Raw genomic sequence first — 21,722 nt, forward strand, 5'->3', positions numbered from 1 at the left:
CTCCCATATACACGCACACATGCCTCTCACATTTGGAGCAACTACATATGATTATCATTGTGACTTTGTCATTTCTATCAAGGTATAAAAAATATAAATGTAGTATACTATCACTTTTTACAACCACTATTTACAGAAAGGTAGACAATAGGCTAATAAGTCTAAGATACAAGGCTTTTTTGAGCCGTAATAAAATAAATATATGAATATATAAAAATACTAGTGTGAAGAAAAAAGAAACAAAGTGTAGACTTAATATAAATTACATTTATAATGGACAAAATGGCCACATATTCTTGTAAAGTGACCGTAGGGTACAATGCTAAGGAAGTGTCGGCCGTAAAAAAGTTTTACTGAAGCGGTGAGTCCAAATAAACGATTTTTGCACTTAAAAGTGATTTTGTTTAAGAGATTAAAAATCTATTTTTATATGCTTTTGATCGAATAAAGTATATGTATGGGGCATCATACTAAAGCTAATTGTTTGAAATTTTACAAAAATGTTTTAACCCAGTCCATTCTTGCACCATAAACGGCTGCAATCCTTAAATACAAAAATTGTGTACCTGGGGCTAGTTGCCCCCCTTGGCTCGGGACAGTTGGACCCTCACATAGACCACATTTCAATTAACTTATTTTAAAAGAGATTTTATGTCTTCATTGAAGATATTAATGAATGCAACCTTTAAATTAACATATGTTACTAAAATGCCGATAATGGATATCAATATTTCAATATTTCAAGCAAAGATTTTTTGGAGTTCTGTTGGTTTGATATGTTTGTAAATAAAAAGATTCTGTCTTTTTCTTTAGTTGAAAAAAATATCTAAAATTTTTCATGAGTCAAAACTTCACTTAAGGAAACAAGCTTATTCACTTAAGGAAACAAGAGCACTATTATGGGAATGTCAGTTAAAATGACTTCTACCTATAAAGATTATGGTTATAAGTTTCACTTTCTCTATATGAAAACACATAAAAAAACGTGGGTTGTTTGTTGTTTTTTCTTCTAAATCTTATTTTGAATTAATTTTGTAAGCCATAGATCTAGCATTATAGAAAATGCACTGCTAGTTGAACAATGGCAATATAAGCACTCGAGCACTTGAGCTTGCCGGTTGAAAAGGGTTAACATCTTGACCGGTGTAACATAAATTTAAGTAACAAATGACCAAAATATAAGAATGGGGTTTAAATTATTAAAAGTAGGCTCTGATAGAGGGACACTACCTACTTTTGTAAAGCACACTGTTTAAATTTGTCATGATTAGAGGAAATGAGCAGGTATTATTGGCCAAGACAAGAGCAACACCAATCTAAATTCTTACATTTTCAGACATTAAGGGACCGTTCACATGCAAAAAAAATCTATTTTCTATTCGCGGTATCTTGTGATCACGGTCTGTGCCCTGAATACCCCGCGGCGTAATTACTGGCAGCCCGAGCCAGTTACTTCCAAAGCTGTAATTATTCTCGGCTGCGCTCGAAGTGATCACAAGATACCGCGAATAGAAAATAGATTTTTAGAAAATAGATCTTTCATGTGAACGGAGTCCAATATATCGCAAAAAAAAAAGATCTCTTGTATTTTATCACCCTAATGCGCCTTTATAAACACATATAGGTTTTACAGTCATAGGACCTCTACCAGTGGGTAAATCGCCATGCTCAAATATGGTTTTGGTAGGGTAAAAAATGTGGGTACAGTGTGGACTAGGTGGGTGATAATTTTTGTTTGAATGTCTTGGGAGGAAGAATATTGATTGACAAATAACTAGATAACTAGATAAGGGGAAAATAAGCATATATATATATGTGTGTTGCATGTCTGCTGACTGAAAATATGGTTCGCAAGCTGGAAAAATCCAAAATTGGGCATTAATCCCTTGAAATACGGTTTTGGGGCCTAACATTCGGCAGAAATTAAAAGGGTCCCCAGGCAAGTATTTCAGCCCAATAAAGTCACATTCTGTGAACCTTCATCTCGCTGCACTTTTCTGCTGCTTAAAAGAAGTGGCACTTAAAAGAGATAAGAGGACCAAATATCTTGTATCGGTAAAGCCAAGACAAGGGTCAACGATGATACAACGTGTTTGCTTTGTGTTCACTTTGCGTCACTTAAATATTGACAACCTTTCTAGACCTACCGGATAACTGTGGTGTGTCGACAACAAAATGTAAACAATGAACGTGCCGTTAGAAATTATCATTTCGTACCATTGAGCTGCAAGACAAAAAAAGTGAGTAAGATTTTTATATTACAAATTTAACGGATTAAATTGTGTAATTTTGAATTAGACCGATTCATTAAGCGACAGTGTGGTAGGAATGGTAGTCGGGGCTCCAAAATGATGAGTGCAGGTAAGGTTTAGTCAGAGGGCCGCTTTTCAGGATGCATATCGCCTGAACCGGAACGGACAACGGTTCCTAGCGGACTGCCAATCCTGTCACTCCGGCTTATTGACCGAAACTTTCTTAAGATATACTCTGCATACTAGTATGAAATACGACGCCACTTTGTTATTTTAACGTCACTTTTGTCATTTCTCCTGCCTGTTTACACAGGTTAGGAAACGATAATTGCACTGAAAAACATTTATTGAATTGAGGGCAACAAATCATACTTATGTTTGTCATGAGCTTGCCTGCGTAACTTCATATAATTGTTTTTGTTATTTACAGTAAAACCTCAACCATAATCTTCTTTTTCTCCAAAAATGGCCACACCACTGATCGTGGGCACCAACTCCAGAGAACAATGGCGAATCGTTCTAATGTTCTCAACTCTAATAACCAGTCTCACTGACTTGAACAAGAACCAGACATTCGCTAACTTACTTCGTGGATATTCCATCTTGTCCGAAGAACAACGCCATATGATTATTTTCATCACCGACCCAAAGCGTAAAATAACTGTTCTACTACGGTACCTCTTATCCTACTTGGACGCTCAGCCGGAGGGACTGCGGCGCGTTGCATTTGGAGATTTTCTGCGAGCCCTTCGCCAAATATCACCGTACCTGGCTGTGGTGACAGAGTTTGGAATCACCAGTCCTCGGCTGTCTGTGGAGTGTACCGAGATGTAAAACATTGTGATAATGTATATGCATTTGGGAAGTGTTTCACTGCAAAGGGCCTAGTAAATCGTCAATAGAAACTCATTCTATGGAACAACGAAATGCACATCTACATCTTTATCTAAAGGAGATGTTTTACATGGATCGCCCATGTCCGACGCGTCCTTCCTGCAGAGTCCAGCCGACGCAACATAATACAGCTATGTCTTGCGTATCTCCCCGTACGCATAGATATCAATCAGTCCAATACTTGATACACCTGGATATAAAGGCTACATATAACGGCATTCTCCCACATTCACTTAACGCCATGAAACTTTACCTAACGTTTTGATTCGAACACGCTGCTCGTTTGCAGAACCGGGCGTGAGCGTTCTACAATGGATCACCACATATCTCAGCGGCATACATAAGAATGGGGTTTTACTGCTGAGTCAAATAGTTTAAATGCTTCGTTGTGGTGGAAGAACCCAAAATACGACTGATATCTCAATATAGCATTCACGGTGGAGTGTACCGACATATAAACATTGTGATAATGTATATGCATTTTTGGGAAGTGTTTCACTGCAGAGGGTCTAGTAAATCGTCAATAGAAACACATTCTATGGAACAACGAAATGCACATCTACATTCGTACTGTTACTCATAAACGTGGTAATATACCGTTCATTGCATGAGGTGAAGTTGAGACGTGGCAGTAATGTAGCTATGTTACATGTATATGGTGTGAAAGATGGCTAAGAAAAGATGTTAAGTGTATAAATGGCTTGTATACCAGGGCCATTAAGAATTCATTAGGAGTAAAGGTGACCAGATCAAACCATTTTTTATCGGTGCTTGTTAAAGCACTTCTAGATCTCCCCAAGTGCCATCAACAAGGCAGTGTTTGACGTTATGATTTTAATAAGGCATTAATAATACTAGTAGTCGATGGAAATGACATTGTAATGTTTGAACAAAAATGCACATTTATCGCATAATAATTGAATAAAGATGAGAACTCCTTTGGGCGATAACCCTATCTTACCTTTAAGCCTACTTTGATAAAACAAACAATAGGCCTACTATTTTTGCTCTGCAGGAGGTTTCAGGTAAACCATCCAAAACACTTTAACGATGAGCATTCAAACTGTCTTACAATGATTTACACAATCTCGAAATTATCAGGCCAGAAGGGCCTGAGAGAATTCTCCAATCCAATCGTAGGAGAAGATAAATAAATAAATAAATAAAGTTAATAATAACAATATAACCAATCATGATGACTTGAATGAGTGTGTAAATGATATACAGATTGGACGAACAACCCAAATAACTTTGATAAGGGATCAAAACCTATCCATACATGACACACACTCATGTTGTAGACAAACAAAGGCCCTGTTGCACTCTACTGCTTATTTCTAGGTAGCTTTGATTCAATTTTTCCAGGAAGAACAACTTAGTGGATGTGTAATGTTAGTTAGTGACAGCATGCAGCGAATAAGAGCGGGGAGTGTTTTGTAGTGTTACTTTAGTTGATTGACATGACCTCATTGTACTTATAACGCAGAATGCAATGTAAACGGGGAGAACGATGTAAGAGGTGGAACGGAGAGGAATATATTGTAGATAGCGTAGTTAGGAAGCGATAATAAAGAATATGGAAAAACATGGAAATTTTCTTGTTATTACCTCGCGCCACCAGTAAGACAAAGTCAGTAACGTCGTCACAAATAGCCTGTTATTCTGTTAACTTACTGTGATAAAAAAGAGCACACATTTAATCCCTGGGCCTGATAGAGGGTGGCACGAGATAAGCCAAGACATGATAGCTGCTGTGCTAAGACCAGGAAACACAGTATCCTGCTCAGACAAATTAAGATTGCCGTCGAACTAGAACTATCTGTGGTATATCGACACCAAAATGTAAAAAATTAACGTGCCATTAGAAATTATCATTTCGTAACGCTGAGCTGTAAGACAGAAAGGTGAGTAAAACTTTTATTTTACAAATTTAACAGATTAAGTAGTGCGAATTCTCTATAACAACAAATTAGGAAATAGGGAATAAAACACTAATATAAGGAATGTTTTATTTTTACTGAAAGTGGTACAAACTTCAGCAACATATAACAAATTGATTCGCTATCGGTGCAAGTATCAGAGTTATTCATGTTTATCATTCTTATTCTACTCTATGGCTAATAACATTCGCTTACAATTCCTTCATACAGACTTGACATTTAATATGGAATATTTCAGTTTCGAAGGTATACCTAGGTAAAAATGCGTTCTTTTTTAAAAAAACTCCGATCTCATATAAGATTTGTGAATGGAGAACTGTGTAGTCAGGTGTGTCGCTACCAATTAACTGACTTTCATGTCTGTTGCGCTGCTACATTATGTAATATGCAGTGATTTAATTGGGTAGTGTTCCTTTGGGCTGGTCAAAGCTTGGCTTAGGCAAAGCTTGGTTCTGTCAAAAAAGTATCCATATGTCGACAACTACTGCATAGAAGAATTTGAAATTTTGCATGCAAGCGGTCAGTTTTGCAGTGTGGAAGATGAGAAAAGTAGTGCATTACAAATTTTTTTATCTATGGCAGAATGGCGCAAAAAAGACAGGCATTACCAGACATATCATAGCGCCAAACAGAACGGTCCTCACAGTTTTATAGAGCAATGCCCAGTCTGATGTACCTACACTGAGGTCACCCCCAGTGTATCAAAATCTTACCTATAGGGTACAGGACCCACTGTCTTTCGGGATACGCTGCTGCAACTAAACAAAAAACACTTAGTCCGTTCAGAACGAGGGGTAAATTGCCACCAAAATGCGTTTTTCAAAGCCCTTAGCGAACACCAAAGTGGGTTTAGCAGGTAAAAACACCAAACGACCTCCGAGGCACCCACTGTAAACAGCAAAACATCGTCGTCTGTTTCTCTAATGAATTGGGGGCCATGACCGTTTCTGGGTAGAACACTGAAACTGCATGGCTTTCTTTATTGAGGTTGGATTTCACCTGTACCGCCCAATTAGTCAAAACAGAGTTTACAGATATCCAGAAGAGGCCTAGGACGAAGCATATGCCGGGTCTAAAGTGAAAAGGGTGATTGACAGCGTCAGTATTTGGAGTGGATACCACATTGGCGCCAAAACACCAATGGTAGTCATCGACGAAAACCTGAACCAGATCAAATTAAGGAATAATCTCGGAACCACTTGACTATCATTTGATAGGGGGTATCTTAGGAACAATTTTAGGTTGCACGGTGAGGTTGCAGGTTCACACAGAGCACTTTTAATAGCAGATAACTTACAGAACCAAGGGAATGAGCAGCTACCCTGGTCATCAAAATCGCCACATTTGAACCACATAGACAATATTTCGGTAGGCCATTACTCGACGAATCAACTGCCTACATGTCCTACATCAAAACTGGACCAGATTGGACACTTTTAGACCGATGCCTGGAATATTATTCCAGATTGAACTCTAAAAACCTACCCCAAGGAATGCCTTGCCTCTTGAGAGCGCTGGCAACAGCCAGAAGAGGCCAGGCGTAACAGCGACCATTACTGTGACTTTAGCAACTGTCACGAGGGTCTTTTGTGGAGCGTATAACTCTTTTACAGACGATAATTTGGAGAATATGGAGATCCAAAATATCTCTTTTAATGGAAGTCGTATGGCATAGAATAGGCAATGTGTTTTTGTTTGCTTCTCTGGCGAATTCCATTAATGAATTGATATCACAATGACATCAAAGAGATAATTTAAAGATATTTTAAAAACACGATTTTAATCCTTATTTTCATTTATCAGTCAGCAAAATAGAAAAAACTGATAAAAAATTTCTTGGAAAAAAATATTCCATATTAAATGTCAAGTCTGTATATTGATAGCAGCCTCACGTCCTAGGTTAAAGTGAATTGAATAGATACTTTTTGCCCAAACCAATAATTGACTCATTTACCTGGACATTGTCTAGTTTTATGGAAGAAATGGGCGTGACAGAAATCGCAAAATCATTGATTTAGTAAGACAAGGAACAAATTAACAGAAGATAAAATTTCGACTGATAATTAAACGAGCCACATGCCATTCCACTAAAATTTGGTGATTATTTTGCCATCTGTACAGGTCTTTTTTTACCAAAAAGAAAAATAACATAATCTTAATATTTTTATTCATCCATTATGCACAATTCTGAACAGTTACATTCAATTTCAATCACAATTAGTAATCATTACTTAATTAACTTAAAGGCAATGAGTTAATAAATGATAGTTTTAATGAAAGTTAAAGATTTTCCATTACTGTCTTCATCATCTAACACCGGAAAGCATACATTCCGATAATGCTGGTCTTGTGGCCGGAAGTTGGTACCCGATGCTTGCGGGCCGTGGGGAAAAACCCGTCTAAACCCTTCGTGGGGAATGCCGGGAAAGTGCCCACGCCCGGATACGTCAGTCTTTTTATATATCATGATAACATCAATTTTTTCACTGGCACGGGGCTTTATAGTTAAAGAATATCATTCAGTTTTAGCATGGCGTGACTGAATAAACTTTCTTTCGTGACTACAAACTATTCTCTGTATGTACTATATAAAAGAAAGCACAATAGGAATTTATCAAAATTCCCAGAGAAATAAGTACTTCAGCCAATTAAGACACATTTGATCAATACTTAATCGAGACAATTTAACCGATACCAATTTCAACTTGAATGAAGTCATGAATAAAGTTTGTCAATCCTTTTACAACTGAAAGCATCCTTCAAAACTTGAACATAGTTCTACTGATAAAATACATAAAAAGTTCAGGTAATGTGATTATTACCCAGGCATCTCAACGATTCAAACTAACTTTTGACATAACTGTTTGAAAATTTGCCCTGAAATCGCAACTACATGTACCAGTATGATACTTGTAAAGAATAAAGCAAGCTTGCTTCGACATATTTCATGTCTCACACAACACTATGACCATCCATGTAAGTTTCAATATGAATTTTTTGAGCCGGAAAGAAGGTGCATATGTGATGAAGTGGACATATTTGTCAACTATAACACTTGAGAAAATCGGAATATTAGTAATGTGCAATCCTCTATCTTGAGAGATGCCTGAATGCATCCAGCCATCCCTCATGAGGAGCAGACTGTACAAAAAATGTAATGAAATATTTTCTCAAACGTAAAATATTTCATTATAGATTTTGCACAATCTATCAATGTAAAACCTCTTCATGTAAAAGAATTTACATCAAGTCAGATTTTTCAAAGATGTGAGGGTTAGTTGAGGTTAGTGTGCGGGTTATGATCTTCTCAAACGCTATACTGACGAACAACTCCACATCATCAAAAGCACAAATTTGAAAAATAACTACCTCACTATGATTGAAACAAAACACAAACGACCATAAGTCGTGGTAATACCAATATTTTTTGTGTTCAAAAACCAGTCTGCATTTAGAATGTGGATAAAGCAACTGGATATTCAATTTAAAATCTTAAAATAAGAATTATAATAACTGTAGAGGCAGACTTAATTTTTTTTGTCATACAGAACTACAATTGAACACTTATAGAATTAAGAATGAGCATCCTGAACTTAAGTGCTCTCTTAAGCTACCGGAATAAAATGGTTCACCATCATAAGTGAAAAATAAAACTTACTAAATGCAATCACATTCGACTCATTCGTGACCCATGAACCGCAAAAATTCTCAATATCCAAAAGACTTGAGTACATTATTAGATAGCACCAGTTTTGTTATTACATTCAGTATATATCGTTCTTCATTATCATTCCACATTCTCTAACTTTGTTTGCAGAACAATATGTGCCCTTAAGGCTGCTAGGACGTCCGATTATCAATGAAAGTCGCCACAGAAGCTCGTTGCTAGTGCCATTAAGTGTTTCACATCTTGGACATTTGGCCTAGGATTGATGGTATCTGCGTTCGGGCATTATCTCTCAAAAAACTTCCCTGTTGTAGCCTGCAAATGCAATGTAACATTTTCATACAAAAGTATGAAAAGCAATGAAGAGAAAAAGAAAGTAGAGCATAGAGTCAAAACACAGGAGAAATAGGAAAGGGTAAATGAAGAGAAAAATACAGAGTCAAAAAGAAATTTCAGGCAAAAAAGCTGGTCTACTATGACAAAACACCAGAAAAACCACACTATGGATTGAGAGAGTGCTACGATACTACAAAAAGAAAGTGACTGCAGAATAAAAGAGATAAAGGAAGGCATGTGGAACATGAAAACGCTTAATGATCTGGATCTGAACAATATAAACAGATAAAGATATATGCTCACCTGTACGATGGCCTCTTAGTACCACAACCGCAGTGCTGGGGGTAGAGGGGGGGTTAGCTCTTAGTATTTTAGACCAGTGACAACGCCACCCGTGACACTTTGAGATTGTTGAAAATCTGAAAGTTGGCCGATAGCATGTCAAAAAATGTGCATGTGTGATGGGTTTTTTTTTTTGTAAGTTCGCGACAAATTGAAAGAGCTTTTGACCTCTAAAATGTCTGCATTATGAATTTCTCAAGTAAATTGTAATAAGAAAACAAATGTCTACATTTAATGACACGACAATAGTTCCCAAATTCTTTAATTTAAAAGTGTGTCTGAGACCTTGTGCACAATGCCCAATTTGTTGAACTTGCATTGACAAAAGATTTGCAATATCTATAAAATGAATAACAGTTTAGTTCATCGTTTACCCCCTACCCTGGCCCATAACTTACTTAGAAGGGTCTCAAATCCCAGTGATGTCACACAAGGGCCCTTGAAATACTATATGCCCATATAGTTTTCTCCATTTTAACCCTGTTAAAGTGGACCATCTTCAGGCCAGGCGTTCGCCAATGCCTCAACTTCAAAACAATATTAAGAAGACATTAGTTTTCTCCTTTACGCCTCCCCCCCCCCCCCCAAACCCACGTACCTTCATTTTTTTATATCTGAAGTGAGGCAAGTGAGACACTGCCTTGTGAAATTGAGCTGTAAAATTAATGTGGCAAAGTGCTTTATCTCAAAATATTTATTAGGTAAGAAAAATTACTTTAGTGCATTATTCTCTACAAAATCACGAGTTACCTGTAACGGCTTTGAAGGTTTCCATTTCAGCGAAACACCACATGCTTCTGGTGTTCCCCCATGCAGCCATCTCATAAACAGACTGGAATCTTCTTACGAAAAGTGGGAGCCCTATTAGGACATGGCATAATCGAATTCTGTAAATTAAAAGGAAAAATAGCGTTAGTTTTCCCCTCTGTACTGTCTTTGAAAAGTAGTTTCTCCTAAAAGCGTAGTTAATGGCGGAGGGAAATAATTTTTTGCGGTGACGGTGGATCGTTTCATAACAGTGCATGGCTAACGGCTTTTCGAACAGAACTTTGATATGAAAATGAGATTAGTTGTCACGATTCTTAGGAATTCATTTCGAGTGACAGTGGGCTGCCCCATAAAAGTGCTTATAGCCTCAATGTTATCAACTTCACTCACCTCAGTTGAAATATAAATAATCAAATAGCATAAAATAGTTTTAGGAATTATGAGATGCTTGTTTTCTATCATTCTGACCTTACTTCAACATTTTGAGGTACGAACAAAAGTGAACTGTTGTCTAGTTTGTTTATAATTTCCATTAACTGTGTATTGAAGAAAGCAGTCTACGGCGTTAGCAGTACACATAAAATAGTAATTAGTTTTAAGAGAAGAACGAAATTGCTATTATTTTATACCAGTAATAACTGGATTGCTCCATTTTAATGCTCTTCGTCTAAAATTAAAGTAATTTTAAAAAAAACCCATATCAGTGATCTTAATGAGTAGCAATGAGTACCTATGCCATGCTGACTTCACCAAACTGTGAGGAGTAAGACTTCACGTCATCGTCTGTGCTCTTCCAAGGAAACCCCAGCACTATCAGGTCGCTGTACTTCTTGCTGTCCAGCCACTTTGTTTTCACGTTGCGATTTTCCAGGGTCTCATCTCCTTTTCTTTTCTCTATCACGGCAACACATTCCAATTATTATTAAGACTTTATTGAATAACCAACACTTTGTTGTATCAATATTTCTATTATTATCTGTGTAATCAATGACTGCGACATACTAATTATTGTTTGGACAAGTAAATTTTTCAAAATGTATGAAATTAGTGTGAAGACCATATGATTTTTTCCAAGTTTTCAAAACGGCTTTTTTTTTTTAGTTTTTAACTGTTATATCGTGATTCTAAAAATGCCACTCTTGAAATTTTAGATTTGAAACTTATATTCAAATGCAATCCAATCCAAATTTAGTGAAATATGTATTCGGACCAGTGAATCCCGATTAAGACCAAAGGATTTTAAGAAAGTTTAGGTCCGAATGGCCAGTAAGGTGAAACGATAATTAAAGAACAACTGAAAAGATCATTTTTGTCTATTTCTCGACCCAATAGCACGGGTTACCTTTAAGGGTTTTCAATCTCAGTGAAACACCATACGCCTTGGACGCTTCCCCGATGCAGCCATCTCGTAGATAGACCATGGCAGGAATCGCTGGACGCTTCCCCAATGCAGCCAACTCGTAGACAGACAATGGTAGGACTCGCTGGATTCTTCCCCATTGCAGCCACCTCGTAGACAACTAGCAGGACTCGCTGGACGCTTCCCCAATGCAGCCACCTCGTAGACATACCATGGCAGGACTCGCTGAATGCTTACCCATTGCAGCCACCACGTAGACACCTAGCAGGACTCGCTGGACGCTTCCCCAATGCAGCCATCTCGTAGACAGACCATGGCAGGACAGGCTGGACGCTTCCCCGTTGCAGCCACCTCATAGACAGGACGTGGCAGGACTCACTGGCACCAAGGATTGATGGACGTCGTTGAAGTGTAGATGTGGCCCTCTTCTCCTTGCACTTGTCAGTGGGAGCTCTATTGAAACAGAAAGAAAAAAGAATTAATGACTTTTTCTACCTATGTTAACACTCTGCAGTCAGGCTTACCTTTAAAGGTTTTCCATCCCAGGGAAACACCACATGCCGTCGACGCTTCCTCATTGCAACCATCTTGTAGACAGACAATGGCAGGAACTCGCTGAATGCTTACCCATTGCAGCCACCACGTAGACACCTACCAGGACTCGCTGGACGCTTCCCCAATGCAGGCATCTCGTAGACAGACCACATCAGGACTCACTGGACACTTCTCCAATACAGCCACCTCGTAGACAGACCATAGCAGGACTCGCTGGATGCTTCCCCATTGCAGCCACCTCGTAGACAACTAGCAGGACTCGCTGGACGCTTCCCCAAGGCAGCCTATTCGTAGACAGACCATGACAGGACTCGCTGGACGCTTCCCCGTTGCAGCCACCTCATTGACAGGATGCGGCAGGACTCGCTGGCACCAAGGATTGATGGACGTCGCTGAAGTGTAGATGTGGCCCTCTTCTCTTGCACTTGTCAGTGGGAGCTCTATTGAAACAGAAAGAAAAAAGAATTAATGACTTTTTCTACCTATGTGAACACTCTGCAGTCAGGCTTACCTTTAAAGGTTTTCCATCTCAGGGAAACGCCACATGCCGTCGACGCTTCCTAATTGCAACCATCTTGTAGACAGACCATGGCAGGACTCGCTGGACACTTCCCCAATGCAACCATCTCGTAGACAGACCACAGCAGGACTCACTGTATACTTCTCCAATGCAGCCACCTCGTAGACAGACCATGTCATGACTCACTGGACGCTTCCAAGATGCAGGGTTTTCTATAAGCAGAAAGAAAAACGGATTAATGACTTTTCCTAACTTTGTCAGCACTCTGCTGTCAGGCTTACCTTTACGAGCTCCCCATCTCAGTGAAACACCATTCGCCTGGGACGCTTCCCCATTACAGCCACCTCGTAGACAGACCATGGCAGGACTCGCTGGACGTTTTCCCTGATGCAGCCACCTCGTAGACAGACCATGGCAGAACTCGCTGGACGCTTCCCCGTTGCAGCCACCTCATAGACAGGACGCGGCAGGACTCGCTGGCACCAAGGATTGATGGACGTCGCTGAAGTGTAGATGTGGCCCTCTTCTCCTTGCATTTGTCAGTGGGAGCTCTATTGAAACAGAAAGAAAAAAGAATTAATGACTTTTTCTACCTATGTGAACACTCTGCAGTCAGGCTTACCTTTAAAGGTTTTCTATAAGCAGAAAGAAAAACGGATTAATGACTTTTCCTAACTTTGTCAGCACTCTGCTGTCAGGCTTACCTTTACGAGCTCCCCATCTCAGTGAAACACCATTCGCCTGGGACGCTTCCCCATTACAGTCACCTCGTAGACAGACCATGGTAGGACTCGCTGGACGTTTTCCCTGATGCAGCCACCTCGTAGACAGACCATGGCAGGACTCCCTGGACGCTTCCCTGATGCAGCCACCTCAGACAGACCATGGCATGACTCACTAGACGCTTCCCCGATGATGAGTGGCAGGACTGGCTGGAGGATTGGTGGATTGATGGAAGCTGATGATAGCTGATGGAAGCTGATGATAGCTCTCTTCTCCTTGCAGTTGTCAGTGGGAGCTCTATCGAGAATCGCCGTAATCGAGTTCTGTTAACAGAAGGAAAAATGGATAAATGACTTGTCCTACATATGTCTGTTAACAGAAAGAAAAAATAGATTAATTATCTTTCCCACATATGTCAGCACTCTGCAGTCAGGCTAGCCCTTAAGGGTTTTCTGTTAACAGAAATAAAAACTGTTCAATGGCTTTTCCTACATATGTTAGCACTCTGCAGTCAGGTTTACCTTTAAGGGTTTTCATCTCGGTGAAACGCCATATGCCCGAGACGCTTCCCCATTGCAGCCATCTCGTAGAAAGACCATGGCAGGACTCGCTGGCACTGAGGATTGATCGAAGTGTAGATGTGGCCCTCCTCTCCTTGCAGTTTTCAGTGGGAGCTCTATCGAGAATCTCCATAATCGAGATCTGTTAACAGATAGAAAAACGGATTAATGACTTTTCCTACATATGGTGTCACTCTGCACTCAGTCTTACCTTTAAACGTTTTCTGTTAACAGAAAACGGATTAATGACCTTTCCTAACTATGTAAGCACTCTGCAGTCAGGATTACCTTAACGAGTTTCCCATCTCAGTGAAACACCATATGCCTTGGACGTTTCCCCATTGCAGCCATCTTGTAGATAGACAATGGCAGGACTCGCTGGACGCTTTCCCAATGCTGCCACCTTGTATACAGACCATGAGAGGACTAACTGGACGTTTCCCTAATGCAGCCACCTCGTAGACAGACCAAGGCAGGACTCGCTGGCATCAATGATTGACCGACGTGTAGATGTGGCCCTCTTCTCCTTTCAGTTGTCAGTGTTGGCTCTATCGAGAATCGCCATAATGGACTTCTGGTAAAAGAAAGTTAAAAGGATTAATGACTTTGCCTACCTATGTCAGCACTCTGCTTCCTGGACCTGTAATAGAAGAAACCTGGAATGCATGGAAATAAATGCAATGACACTACAAAAATAAAGCCCACAACAGCAGAAAGCCGATGACGTATCCTGCGAAGATTCCGGAGCGACGATTCCTCGTGGAGAGATGCGAAGGTTTTAGCTGGCCAGCTTAGAGAAACGTCGAATCCACCGTATAGACGACTCCGTGTGGAAGAAACAATATGTCGATGAGCGATGCGTCGTCTTGGGAAGAGGAAAAGATTCGAAGAAACGTGAGTTGACTCCTGTGTCCTTATTGCTTGATGCGGGGCGCAGTACATGGCATCCTTCTCGTTGCTCCTGGTCTGCCTGTGTTGAATGAACGCAATTTCAAAACCCCGCGCTTTTATACCTTCAGTGATATTTAGTCACATGGTGGCGTTCCACTTGTCACTAATGCCCAACTTGTTCATAGGGGGTGGTGTTTGATAGCGATGCGCAAAACTGATTATAATATCTTATCAACATGTACATTTTATTTACTATTTTTCATTTTGATTATTATTTTATCATTTTATTTTAAAATAAGAGTAATAAGTACTAAGCAATGACTTCAAAATGTACAGGCAAATTTGATGACAATTTCTAAGCAACATACCTTCTCCCCAAAATTATGATGGCCACTATGTCCGTTAAACCGGTACAGGTAGCCGTGAACTTGTCGCAGGCCACTATAGTACGTGCGTATACAAACACTGATCCAAATGTGGATAATGTAATAGTGCGTAGGGTGACTGCATTTTCGAGGCAGCCTGAGGGAGCATGATTGTTTTGATTGCAGTGAATGGTAGTGAGTCAATTGAAAGTACACTGGACTTATCATGTACAACCACCTCAGTGCTCTGAAACACATTTTTAATCAACTGGCTTGTTTTCTTGGGTATGAAAAACAAGTTATTGTGATTTTACGAGACAAAAGAAAGCAGCAGTGCGCCATATGAAAAATCTTAATTACTTCACACCTGGCAGTAGAAACGAATGAATGTTTTTTGTATATAAAACATCTACTGGTTTACGTAATAATCAACAACGGACGCCTCTCTTCATAGCTTTGGGTTATCAGTGTTCTGATGCTAGTAGCATGAGTAGAGAAAAACAGACCAATAAAAATATATGTAAGACAATAAGATAAAAATTAAAGGGAAATAAAAAAAAATTCCATTTGTACGTTTACTTCATCCGCTTTAACCTCAGTTGAAATCTACTCTTCGCGTTCTAACATTGTTATAAGTCTCAGTGGTCACTGGCATCCTTTCACATTTCCCTGTCGAGCATAAAACCTAGATGTTGAGCACTAGAGGTTACATGTTAATAGGCCACTGGCTCATTATCAATGTTTTCATGGCCAGGCACACAACAGTTCCATTTATGTGTTTTCTCAGTGAGGTGGTCTTTCCCTCGACCCAGCTTGAAAATCGAACTCAGGACTTGCCTCGTCTGCCACGAGAACACTCACTGATTTTTTTTCATATATTTTAGTCCATTTAACTTTTTAACATATTTCATTAAGAATTATGAGAGAGAGGATTGTTTATCTAAGTGGAAGTTTACTTACATCAGTCTAGCAATTTTAATCCTTGCAAAAATAATTACTGGAATCATCTCTTCTAACACACACAAACACTCAAAAAAAAAAAAAAAAAAAAAAAAAAACGTTAACGGACTAAAATTTAAACCACAGTTACTGTTGCTCGCAGTATCATCTCACATTCTCCAATCGATCTAGCTTATTTTTACTCGAGTACAAAATCAGGAAGCGAGTATTTTGTCTGACGTCTCAGAAAATGTCTATATTTAAGTTTATTTTAAATAACGCAATAGGCCTAAACAGATTTCGCTCCGTCTCCTGGCTTTTAAAAATTGAAAAAGAAAATCCGTGACGTCTTTTGCCGCAGGTCGTTATTTTTAATTGTTTGATGTTTTTGTAATATTTTAGCCATTTATAGAATCTTCAGTTCAATTAGTCCTACATCGATGATTTGTGAGATGATAGGCATATAGTGACAGGATACGGCGAATCTCTTAGAAAGTAATTTGCAAAACCTTCACCATCAGGCATTGTGAAAAAATATGCTAGAGGTTGAGGACAAATGTGCCAATGAAATAAATGTGCATCACGTAATACCCCATTAGCGCGGTCTAATTTTTTGTTAGTAGGCCCTATTAATAACGTGCGAATATTATCCAAAAGAGTTATTTTAAGAACCTTTACTGAATACGAAAACTTTCCATACTAGCAAGGCGTGAATCGGAATTTGTTTACACAGAAATCTAGCTTGCTTAAAAATCATTTTCTGTCACAATATGTTTTGAAAAAGCAGAATTCTGCAGTCTTTCTGTGCCATATGCACTGTGCACGTATAACCTTTGGTCGCTTTCGGCAACTCATTGAAATAACTGCACGTGCAGCAGCAACGAGCCTCATCAGTTTGGTGGTCTTTTACGAACAAGAGGAAAAGGGTCAATTTAAAAACTTGAGAAGGGAGAAGGGCAGTATAATGCTTATTTAGAGGAGGCATGACTAAATAAACAACTCATAAACACCTTTTCAAGTAGACTTTATTATTACCACATATTTCATAATAGATTTGAATACCTTGAAACATTACTTCACAAAACACCCACCCTCCCGTCCTCCACCAACGATTTCTGGCCAGTATTTACAATTTCTTACTTTTTTAAATTCTAAAATAGTGCGCTTTAAACTATTCGCCACGCTGAAACAGTTCCAAAGGTGGCAGCCCCGTTCAAGACGAGATCAATTCAAGTCTGAAAATGACAGTACTTCAACAAGCATACTGGCTGCAATTAATGCCTCATTTCAATTAAGTTTTCCTCGTTATTGATCTCAGTCTGATTTTAGTACTTAAACAACTGAATTCTTCTTTTATGTTTCCAGTCAATAATTTCTATTTCTAAGTTATTTTTCTCTCTTTTTTACAATGCACATACCCCCAACTTTTAGTTGCAAAACAAACATTGCTAGCATAAATTAAAGAATACTAATCCAAGATGTTGGTCAAATCACTAACTGATATCCCTGGCCTTAATGTCCATTTTGAATAGAATGTTTAAATGCAGTTCATACATCCAAAAATAAATAAATAATTCAACACTTGCATTGAGCATTGCCTCTTCAGAAGGCAGCTTGTTCTTATGGAGAGTAAACTTTTTTATGAACTGGGTTCAGTTTTGGACAAAATTTAATATCCAATTTATCATCAGTAAAACATTGAATTATGGAACAGATTTAAAGGTTTCCTCACCTTACAAAGTGACTACCATGCAATCATCTAGTAAAATAATAATGATGATGATAATAATTATTATAATGATAATAATAAATTGTACTAAAGTATATTACAACCTTTTCCTTCACATAAGAATATGGCATATTTATCTTACATCTGATATTAACTCACATAATAATAGTGCAATAACACTCATCAACAACAGCAAGCAAAAAAGCATCTCTACTTTTTTAATTTGGCAAATCAAATACCTGTAATCCAAGGAACAGAGAAAACAAACAGTACACCCTTCAACAAATAAACAGAAAAGTAAGAATTTTAAAAAAAGATTGCACTTAACAAACGTGTGGCTTTTCTCTTTCTGATATAATTCTTTCAAATACAATTCATACCACCTCTAAACAATTACATGCTATTTATCAAATTGATTTTAAGCAAAAGTTTTGAACCCAAGAGGAAGCAATTAAGTCTGCAAGAGAAAGCAGAACTTAAAATGCAGTTAACAACCACATCTATTATTTAAATTTGATAATGAACCCGAAACCAGCACGTAATATATCATAACAGTTTGTACTGCGGTTGTTACATAGCACCTAAAAATTAATATAGGTATTTGCTTTAACATGTAGTACCTTTACTTTCAGAGGCCGTTGAGAACTATCTTATACCAACCAAGGTATGTCATTTCACACTTAATTTACTGAAAACCCTTGTGAAGAAACATTGACCCCCTACCTACACTTAAAAAGTTGTTGAGCTATATAATTAATCAGTCAAAAGTAGTTCTTTTGCAAGACTGTAGAACAAGTTTCTCCAAACTCTGGGTGACTGCCAGTCACTGCTTACTGCAAACAGCTTCCCAATCAGATAACTTTAATAGCGGCATTTTTCTATCGTTTCCTTAGTCCCTTGAAAAGTTTTTTTCCATGGTTAAATGTGATTCAGATGCAATTCTTTGTAAATATCTTAAACCAATTAGATGAGAAATTTATAATCTCTTAATGAAACTAAATTGCAGTCATTTTCAATTTCTGATTAATGAAATGAAACATTTGTAAATCACAAACAAGAATGTGGCCCCCATAAACTGTTACTGTTGATATTTATATTCACAACTTTCCAGAAGTTTTCAGCCCATTTGGGGATAATAAACTCATAGAACAAGAGAAAAAATGAAACAAAAAAAGGCAGTCATATCTATGTTACCCAACAAGGCAATAAATCCTTAACTCACATTAAATCTTTTAACAATGACAAATATACTACTACCCCCCAATAGCACTCTGTACATGTGCAATAATATTAATGCTTGATATCTAATGCATGATGTACCTATGAATTTATTTCTTAGATTTCTTATTTAAACATGGGAGTCAATGATTATCCAAGTGAAAGTAGTACCATTCTGAATATACTTCAAAAGTTAAAACTACAAGATTATTTCTAACTGTCAATATAATTTTTTAAGCAACAATGTATAGCAAAATATTAGGTAAAGGTGCTTATAACTACTGTCACGAGAATAAAACTTCATTAAGAGAAAAAAAAGAAGAGTAATTAATATTTCATACATGTTATTGTTAATTACAGAAACCTCCCATAGTTTTCACAAATCAAGTTCCTAACTGTGTTGACAGCTCAATATTCCATGTGAAATGAAAGGTGCAGCTAGGGTTACTTTGACCCTGTCTTATCTTGGTTGCTGTTCAGAAGTGCTGCCATCTACAGTGGGACTTTGGTCTCAGGCGCAGGGCCCGTGCCGTTAGACTCTTGCTGTTCAGTGGCTGTGTCAGTCAAGGCTTCGTCAAAATTGGTCTCTGATTTACTGCCGGTCACTTTGGCCTGAAAAATAGAACATCATATTGAAAAATGTTAATTTTTGACTAAAATAATTAGAAAATCTCACATATAGTGCCCGACTTTGTATTCTTAATCTTGTTTCATTAATGATTTTAAATGTTTTTTTTTTTAGTTGAACTATTAATAAAACATGACTCTAATAGTCTTACAACAGCCATGATACCATTGTAAGTAATTACTACTTTTCACAAAATATCTCTAACTCGATAAATGGTATAACTTTAAAGCCAAAAAATAAATGTAATACTGGGCCAACTTTGACAGGAAAAACATCATTTTTCATTTTTGCTTTAAGTAAAACCTAGTCTGCACAAGGGTCCTCATTTTCTTTTCCCTTGTTAACTCAAATTAATGTGACAACCCTTTCGGAATTCTTTATCTCTTGCAAAAGAAAATACAATGATAAAATGCAGCCTTATCCCATGACTGCTTTCGCAGATTTTCATTATTCAGCTTGGCACATTCACTTAATATTTCACCTAATTAACTATATTCATAATTAGCTTATTGTATAAGAGCTTTTGTAATCAGCTTTGAAGTAAAATATTATCAATTCTGAAAATAATTCTTCAAAACAGGGTCTTTTCTCCACAGTATATTCCTATCTGATGAGTTCTGTAATTTTTGAATGTGGTTAATTATTTTATATTACTTGATAATTAAATGTATATATACTACAACTATATACAAGTACACTAATGCTTCAATCACTTCACACACACAAAATAAATTTAAAAATAATTATTAAAATAGCTAGCTGTTATAATAGTAAAAAATGCACAACACAAACTGAATACGTCATTTTTTTAAAATGAAAGTACACTCCAACACTATTTTCTTTTACTTAATTCTATTTCAGAATGTAGCATAAAAACAACAATTATCTCTATTAAAAGTGAAAATAAATGGGAAAGGGGGTCAAAGAACTTTTGTGTTATCATCATTTTATTCTATCCATGCAATAATGAGGCTAAATACATTAAAATTAATATAACTTATTTCCAATAAGTTTTAACTATTAATGATTTAAAAAAAATTGCCACAAGACAACCAAAACTGTTGAAGCAGTTATTATGTAGTCCAAGGTTGTCTTTGATCAAGAAAAAAAATCTCAAAAAGAATTTTATTTGGCCAAAATCATTGAGCAGTTTGAATAATTCGATGAAAAACTGCTGTATTTGAAATACAAGTCTGGCCATCAGACCCTGAACCTTGATCAGAAGACTAAAACCTTTGGTCACTTTGGTGGCCAGCTGAGAAGTAATGCATAAACACACCTTAAATTGATGACAGCATATTTATTAATAAATGATATATCATCAATGCTAGGAAAATAAAAGCTATAGACTGCACACAAGTATAAAATCACTATCAACAGTAACAACCTTTTTTTACAATACCGCCATTTATGTTTTACTTTATAGGTTCGTATGTCACTTTCTCAGTCTATATATATAAAAAAAAAAAAAAGAATTTAAAATGCTAGAAATACAGTGAAATCTCTCAAATCTTGAACAATTAGTTAACTTTTTTTGTGAAATATTCTTTTCTTTCATGATCGTATGGTGGAGATGAGAAAATTCCAAAAAGCATTTAGTGTTCAAGGCCACACCTTGGCATTTGAAGTTTAAAATTCTTAATGATGAATGCATTAATTAACAACAAAAGGTCAGAAAATTCAACATAGTAATCAAGTCTGACTTTGCACTTGTTAAGTAACTAAACCTGATAAACCTAGAAATAATGAAACGTTCAAAATTAACGGTGATCACCTCTTTCAAGGATTAGCTTGAAGTTAACACTTGTCTAATGAGCACATTTAAACTCAGATTAACAATGATCTACATATATTTTACCTTACGTTCATTGATGAATTAGATGCTCATTACTAGAGTTATACAAATTAATCAAACTGACAGCTTTGACTGACAGGAAATAGTTAAATATTCGCTAAGTAGTTTTTAATGTCAAATTTCTTATGTAAATGCAATAATTTTGCATTGAAACAGCAATTGAAAAGTAACATAATAAAT

At 37.3% G+C, this 21,722-nt stretch overlaps 2 protein-coding genes across 8 annotated transcripts in view; both read right to left on the bottom strand.

Annotated features, from left to right (window-relative positions):
• Window positions 1-7,236: 7,236 nt before the first annotated feature.
• LOC106156094 (TAR DNA-binding protein 43-like) lies at window positions 7,237-15,492 on the bottom strand. Of its 2 annotated transcripts, XM_086994439.1 has the most exons (11): window positions 14,206-15,492; window positions 13,879-14,059; window positions 13,339-13,680; window positions 12,916-13,185; window positions 12,187-12,554; window positions 11,542-12,012; window positions 10,930-11,093; window positions 10,182-10,318; window positions 9,830-9,958; window positions 9,393-9,508; window positions 7,237-9,068 (listed from the first exon to the last, which is right to left on the bottom strand). In XM_086994439.1, the coding sequence occupies exons 4-5, from the start codon at window positions 12,992-12,994 to the stop codon at window positions 12,364-12,366; spliced, it is 270 nt and encodes an 89-aa protein (XP_086850565.1). In that variant the 5' UTR covers window positions 12,995-13,185; window positions 13,339-13,680; window positions 13,879-14,059; window positions 14,206-15,492; the 3' UTR covers window positions 7,237-9,068; window positions 9,393-9,508; window positions 9,830-9,958; window positions 10,182-10,318; window positions 10,930-11,093; window positions 11,542-12,012; window positions 12,187-12,363. The 2 variants fall into 2 exon arrangements, with proteins under 2 accessions (XP_086850565.1, XP_086850566.1); XM_086994440.1 differs by lacking the exon at window positions 9,830-9,958 and having other exon boundaries at window positions 12,187-13,185; window positions 14,206-15,336.
• Window positions 15,493-17,119: 1,627 nt separating this feature from the next.
• Window positions 17,120-21,722, bottom strand: part of LOC106159363 (tumor protein D54) — a 31,053-nt gene continuing 26,450 nt past the window's right edge. For all 6 annotated transcript variants that reach the window (XM_087019155.1, XM_087019151.1, XM_087019153.1 and 3 more), the window contains one exon: window positions 17,120-19,671. In XM_087019155.1, coding sequence (XP_086875281.1) covers window positions 19,552-19,671 — 120 coding nt within the window. In that variant the 3' untranslated portion in view covers window positions 17,120-19,551. The remainder of the gene's footprint in view (window positions 19,672-21,722) is intronic.

This window comes from Lingula anatina, chromosome 8, assembly GCF_051362555.1.
Source record: "Lingula anatina isolate TDL-2025a chromosome 8, LinAna3.0, whole genome shotgun sequence".
NCBI classification, from domain to species: Eukaryota; Metazoa; Brachiopoda; class Lingulata; order Lingulida; family Lingulidae; genus Lingula; species Lingula anatina.

Coding starts and splice junctions, on each gene's coding strand:
- LOC106156094 (XM_086994439.1), bottom strand. CDS start 12,994: ATGGTCTGTCTACGAGGTGGCTGTAATGGGGAAGCGTCCCAGGCGAAT. Junction 12,555..12,915: donor GAGATGGGGAGCTCGTAAAG/GTAAGCCTGACA, acceptor CTGTTTCAATAG/AGCTCCCACTGACAAGTGCA.